The sequence below is a fragment of the Kryptolebias marmoratus genome, linkage group LG2 (genome assembly GCF_001649575.2).
Source record: "Kryptolebias marmoratus isolate JLee-2015 linkage group LG2, ASM164957v2, whole genome shotgun sequence".
NCBI lineage: Eukaryota > Metazoa > Chordata > Actinopteri > Cyprinodontiformes > Rivulidae > Kryptolebias > Kryptolebias marmoratus.
In genome coordinates this window covers 22,258,364-22,264,882 of record NC_051431.1, presented here as the reverse complement: position 1 = coordinate 22,264,882, position 6,519 = coordinate 22,258,364, and the positions used below count along the sequence as shown (strand labels likewise).

Here is a 6,519-nt window from a genome sequence, read left to right as displayed (position 1 = left end):
CCCCCCGCCCGCCCCCTCTCCCCTTTTCACACTTTTATCACCTCCAAGCATCTTTTGATTCCTTACCTCCTCCGTTTTGGTAGCAAATGTACGGGAAGCGCCAGACGTTTCCCAGGTCCACGGCGTAGCCAATCACGGACAACAAGAAGTCCATCTTCTTGCTCCAAGTCTCCCGGGGCCGCTCCAAGCTGGTTTGCTGGACCACCAGAGTTCTCAGGCCTCCCAGGGGCACCGTAGACCCGGTCCCTCCCAGGGGCCCGGATGCTGCGCCCGCAGCTGTTCCCGGTCCCTCCCTGGGGCTCTGCGGGGTGGACGTTGTGAAGCCGTTGGACACCTGCTGGCTGGAGCCCGAGGTCACATTTTTGGGTCCTCTGTCCGCCACACCATCAGCCAGCACCAGTCTACCATTTTCCCGCTGGGCCTCCTCCTGCTCCTCTCCCTTCACCTCCTCCCTACCTTTGTCCCTCTCTCCCCCGTTCTCCCCTTTGTCCATTGTCAGCATGCTCGTCATCATCATGTCTTTTGTCTCCATCGGGCTGTGTTGATGTCGGGTGTTGGCAGAGCGGTTAGGGCTGGAGAGGGGCTCTCAGTGAAGATGAAGGGAATGTGCTGCTGCAGTCTGATATGGTGCCCATGAGGGGAACAGAGGGGTTAGGCGGGTGGGGAAAGGCTGCAGAGGCAGAGCGGGACAGTTCTGGGAAGTCTGTCCTTCTTGGACAGGTGGTCGAAGAGAGGGAACTGAGCTACAAGGAGAGAAGGAGGCCAGAATGAGGGGAGGTGAGTGGACGGGAGAAGAGCGTGAAACACGAAAGGGTCTGTTGAGCAAGAAAGGCAGAGGAGGGTTTTGGAGAGGAGAGATGGGTCTGAACAGGACGTGGTGAGCGCAAAAGTTGCAAGAATCTTGGCTCTGCTCCCCAAACAGCTCGTCCCCCCGAGACCCTCAGTGATGCAGCAAACTGCAGCACACACAGGGAGAAAACACAGTCAGGTCAAAGGGGAAGAGGCATCTTCCTACTTACTGTCAGCAGGAATCTCGACACCATGACAATACCAAACCATTGTGAAACACCGGATTAGGTTTTGTCTTTGCAGTTTTATCACGAGTACTCAGGTTAATCCTAAGAACTGTACAAATTGAAGGGATTGTGCCGGGACATGTTGATTTACACAACGTAGTCTTTCCCTTGCGTTTTTTGCTATCAGTTGCATAACCTGTTCTGATTGTGACCCTATTACAGGGAGAATCGAAGGTAACGAGAAGAAAAGCAGCAAATTTGAGGGCAGAAATCAAAAAACACAAAACCAAATGAGAATTTTTTTTTTTTAAACGCTGAAAATACTCCAGTTGACTCTTTGGTTGCACTGATGATGGCAAAAACAAAACTTTTACAGAACAAAAAAAATTTAAAGACAGAATGGAGCATCATTTTCATTATTATTTGCTTATTTCATTTTATTTGCCAAAGTAAATAAAGCTTATGCACATGTCTAAATATAAACTTAATCAAAACTGTAACTCAAATCTACTCTAATACATTATGAAACTGCAAAAACTAGTATTTTGTGTAATAAATTAAACAAGGAGAAGCTGTATGACTAAAACTGGATTCAGAGTAAGACATGCAGTTTTTAAAAAATATATATACTATTCAAACTTTTATGGCATGAGCTCAAACTAAGATATTTGTCTAAATCAGGTTTTGATCAGTTACAGTGTTAGCTCGATTTGTACAACAGATGCCAGAAAATAAGAAGCGTTATTATCTTAATAAGGAACGAGTGTCCATCTGTTTTAGAGAGAACATTTTCTTCATGTTCACGTCTTTCGAGCTGAAAACCAAAACCATGCAGCGAACCTGGGATCCGTGACAAAAACAACACAATCATACTTTTAAAAAAAAAATTAAACAAATAGTTTTAGATCACAAAATTGCTCATCAAACCAGTTTCTACAAGAAAAACCTCACAATTTTTCTAAAGTATGATGAAGAAATGTCAAGATTCTTTTTTTATGATTTCTTTGGAAATCAAACAACTTTTTCTTTTTCAAATGATAGAAGCATAAAAATGTTAAGATAAAAAAATGTCTGCCTGTTTTTTAACTCAAAGAAAGCACAAAAGAAACGTATAAAACATTTTTTTTTTCATTTATAATCACAGCATATTAATATATTAACTGCTGTGGTAACTCACAAAAAGAAGATAAAAAACTACACACAAAATTGATAAACTACTACAGTCATAACGAAAAAAAAAATAATCACAAGTAAAAAACATAATAAATATAGATTAGAAAATCAGCTTTTTTCATGTATTAATTTAAAAATTAACCTAACATGTTAATTCAGAGTAAGATATTAACCTTTCTGCTTCTTTAATAAAGAAAAAAAGCAACAACTCAGATTCGATCAACAGCTGAATGAAAGATTCTGTGAGGAAAAAGTCCAAATAGACATGATAAAATAACTTCAAATAAAGCACAGTCCCTTTTCTGAAGCATCTAATGTGTTTGCTCTAACTACACAAATGTTGAGCTGCTGCATTGATGCAAAAATAAACAGCAAATTGATAAAAAAGTGAAAAGCTGAGTCATTAATTGCAGTTCTTTTTTTTTATTTTAAGCTCACATCGCATGAATTACCTGGAGGTGGTGAAGGAGGACGAGGAGGACCCGCAGCGCCCAGAAACCAAGTGCAAAGAGCAGCAGCAACAACTTCTACTAAAGAATCCTGAGCTTCGGCCAAAGCTTGCCGGGGGCAGCAGGCAGCGTGCGCTCGCTCATCAGGACGTCGGGTTTGCCCGTTGAGCTCTCAAACCCCTCTCACTTCTCTCTCCCTCTCCCTCCCTTGTTGTCCCTCTCTCACTGACTTGCAACGCACACACACGCGCACACACACGTGCTCAGAGCCGTGCAGACATATGGATGCATGGATGCACGCTCTCAGACAGGAGACAATGAGGACCCGTCCTGCAGGCACAGACCTGCTCATCACCGTATCAAGTCTGCGTCGATTGCAGTTAATAACCCAAAGAGGAATAATGAAGTGTGGCTCGGCGCTGACACACTACGGTCATGGCAGAGCTCTCATCTAAGCACCCGGCCTCGAACAGGGGAAGTCCAAACCTCGGGAAGATGTTTGGACTCGGCAGCTCTGCTCCCCTGGAGTCCTCACACTCCCCCCTGTTTTTTTTTTCTTCCATTTTTCCTCCCATCCCAGCTCTCACCTGTTGTTCTTTGATCTCTGTTCAGATTTCTTGATTTTTTTTTCCCACTTTCCTCACGCACACACCTGCTCTGCACAGACCAGGCTTTTGCTGCTTTGACCCTCGCTGCTCACATTTTTGTGTTTTGTGCTCCTCACCGGCGGCTCACACTCCCAGTATCTGCCTTACCTTCCAAGGTCAGTTCTCCAGGAAAAAAAAAACACTGACCTTTTGGGCAAATGTGCTATTTGATCAAATTGTTGCATCACTTTGCATCAAAAGCTGGGTTCTTCCCACTCTAATGTACTCATCATTCTGTCTCAGAAGCAAAAAAAAATAAAAGAAAAAGAAAAAAGACTACCGTATTTGGTACAAGGCGGTGGGAGTCACTGTAACTGCACTCCTCCAGGTTGTTGCAGCAAGTTAAGAATTTTTGTCTTCTTGAGTAATGGTTCCAAAAAAACACAATGTTGATGAGAAAGGAAGCGTTTTATGCATGAGATCATATTACAACACCTCACAACGAAATAAAGGTCCGTTCAAAGTAAAAGCCTGTCGCCTGTCGCCTTTTAGACCAGAGATTTAGACTAAACAACATTTTCTGCTGAGAAGGGATGGCATTATATATTATTTTGGTCAAACCTTGTTAATTATGGTATGCATGAGCTCAAACAATGTTGTGTTTGAGCTGTTATATAGTTCAGAGAATGTGTTGAGGATGACACACCACGTTTTTGTGTCGGCTGAGGTCGTTTAGCTTTTAAATCTTGAATTTGGTTGACTCCAAATGTTAATGAGTTTTAGATATACATCCAGTGATTGCTTTCTGGGTTTCATTTAAATCCATCCAGTGGACTTAAACACACACATGCAAAAACCCGCTCACTTCTCGCTCTTGTCGATAGGGGAAAACCAATATTCACTTTTGAAGAAAGTTGAGGAATCACAGAAGCATTTTGCAAAACCAGTCCACGCAGTAATGTTTGGTTTGTGCCTCAGTTTAGGCCACTGGTGGAAGAAATGTTGAGATTCTTGCCTTAAAGAGGCAGTTCAGATATTTTGAAGCGAGGTTCTGTGAAAAGGTCTTGAATCAATAGCTTCTTAATTGTTAACATCTGAGGTAGCTCTTTGAACGACCTCGGTTTGGAGAAATGAAGTTTGAAGAATCAAGAACCTTTATTGTCATTATGCGGAGCACCACAAAGGTTTGTTTGGTGCGCTTGACTAAGGCAGGGGTGTCAAACTCCATTCCTCGGGGGCCGCTGTCCTGCATGTTTTAGACATGTTCTTGCTTTAAAACACCTGGTGTAAATGGATGACTTGTTGCCATGCTCCTGGAGAACTTGATGATTTGGTGAGGAGGTAATTAAACTATTTGAATCAGGTGTGCTGGCCAGAAAAACCATAAACTCCCAGGATAGCGGCCTTCGAGGCCTGGAGTTTGACACCCCTGGACTAAGGGTTCATCTAATTTGACAAGTGGCAGGAATGCAAAGCATCTAGCAGCGAATAGACGCAGATGTCATAATGTGCAGCGTGGTGCATATCCCAGTCTTTAGGTGTGAATGAGTGAGTATGTGTGTGTGAGGTGTGAGTGTATGTCTGCCGGGTTCCGGTGGTCAGTCTACAAGTGTCCGTAGGACTGTCAGTTTCAGTTTTACATGACATGGTTATTCTGGCAGTCAGTGTTTGCATGAATCCCTTTAAAATCTGGAGACTGGAACCGTTTTAAGGCGGCGGCAATCTGTTTTGATCTTGGCCACGCTCAGACTAGCCACTAGCTCATCAGTTCTGTCAGACTTGAATTTTGTCTCAAACTGAGGTCGTTCAAAGACCTATCTACAACAGGTAGGATATTAACGTTTCATAACCGTTTCACATGACCTCACTTCAAAAGAACTATTCATTTAGGTGGGCGCTCTGGTCTCAGTAACATCTGCTGTCCGCTGCTGAAACTCTTGCTCCAAACAAACACAGTTAAACGTGTTGAAAGCTGAAGTGTTCGGCCGCCAGCAGCAGTGGCTGCCTCAGGTTCTTTCGTTTCCAGTCAGGGAATGGGCAACGTAAATCTGAGGGGCCACGAGATGACTAATGGGGCAGAAAAACAGGGAAAGCAATTACACATTTATCGTTGCTGTTTTATGAAATATTAGTAATTTCTTCTTTTTTTTTTGGACCTCGGTTTTCTTAAGTTAAACCACGTGAAAGGTCTGTCTGGCTTTGTATGATTGTGACAGGCCTAACATATTACAGGCGCCTGAAACGTGATGAGGGGGCCCCACTATTTACTGTAAGGTGTCACCAAAACGTACCCCTCCTGTTGAACTTTTAGCAGTGCTACAGTATGTCCATTGGCACTGTGATGAATCAATCATAACACTGATATAAATTATTTTAAAGTGTATGTACATCAGAGCCAACACTTGCACAGCGGCGCAAACCGCTTCACATTTGTAATCACACAGCTCAGTTGGAGCAATGGTCGTTGCTGAAACGTCGAACGAGTACGAAAGTTTAAAGTCTACCCTCTTTAGGCACCCAGAACGAGTCCAAACTCCCTCTGAAACGTCAGTAACATCTCGACCGGTGCCTGCTCAGTGTAAGTTTAACGCAGCAACTCCTTCTGTCCGTATCCTGTCCTACGGAGTCCAAGAGAAGTGGGCGTGTAAAAAAAATAGCGTTCGTTATCGTTGACTGCTTTGACAGCTCCCAGAGGGTTTCCTGAGTAATTGTTTGGATTCCTGACACTTGCTTTCCTTTATTTGTTTGAGTGAAACGTGGGCCACAAAGAGGGCACGTTACTGACAAATGGGAAAGCGAGTTCAGTCCGCCAGTCACTGCATTTATCCGACGGACTGGATTGTATGCTTGGATGTGACAAGTTCAAAGTCGAGTGCTTCTTAAATTCATCGTAGTGCAAACACTCCTCAAGATTTTTTTTTTTTAAATACAGCAAACTTTGTTTTGCAATCTGTTTTCAAATTTCTTCTCACCACCAGGCCAACACCTATTTCTGTTTTTATTTTATTTTTTCATTTCAACTTGGTTGAAAAAACTGAAGAGCTACGGACTGAACGGAAAAGGGGGATAATCTGCAAACTGAAAAAAAAAATCCTCTTTCCTCAGTTAGATAGATAGATAGATAGATAGACAGATAGATAGATAGACAGATAGATAGATAGATAGACAGATAGACAGATAGATAGACAGATAGATAGACAGATAGATAGATAGATAGATAGATAGATAGATAGATAGATAGATAGATAGATAGATAGATAGATAGATAGATAGATAGATAGATAGATAGATAGA

At 42.7% G+C, this 6,519-nt stretch overlaps 1 protein-coding gene across 2 annotated transcripts in view; it reads right to left on the bottom strand.

Moving 5' to 3' along the window:
• slc6a4a (solute carrier family 6 member 4a) overlaps positions 1 to 6,519 on the bottom strand; it is a 22,548-nt gene that overhangs the window by 9,813 nt on the left and 6,216 nt on the right. Inside the window, exons 1-2 of one of the 2 annotated variants that reach the window (XM_017404070.3) lie at positions 2,642 to 2,806; positions 67 to 956 (exon numbers count right to left, since the gene is read on the bottom strand). In XM_017404070.3, coding sequence (XP_017259559.1) covers positions 67 to 532 — 466 coding nt within the window. In that variant the 5' untranslated portion in view covers positions 533 to 956; positions 2,642 to 2,806. Of the gene's footprint in view, positions 1 to 66; positions 957 to 2,641; positions 2,807 to 6,519 lie in introns of those variants that run through there. The other variant, XM_037974548.1, reaches the window with a different exon arrangement.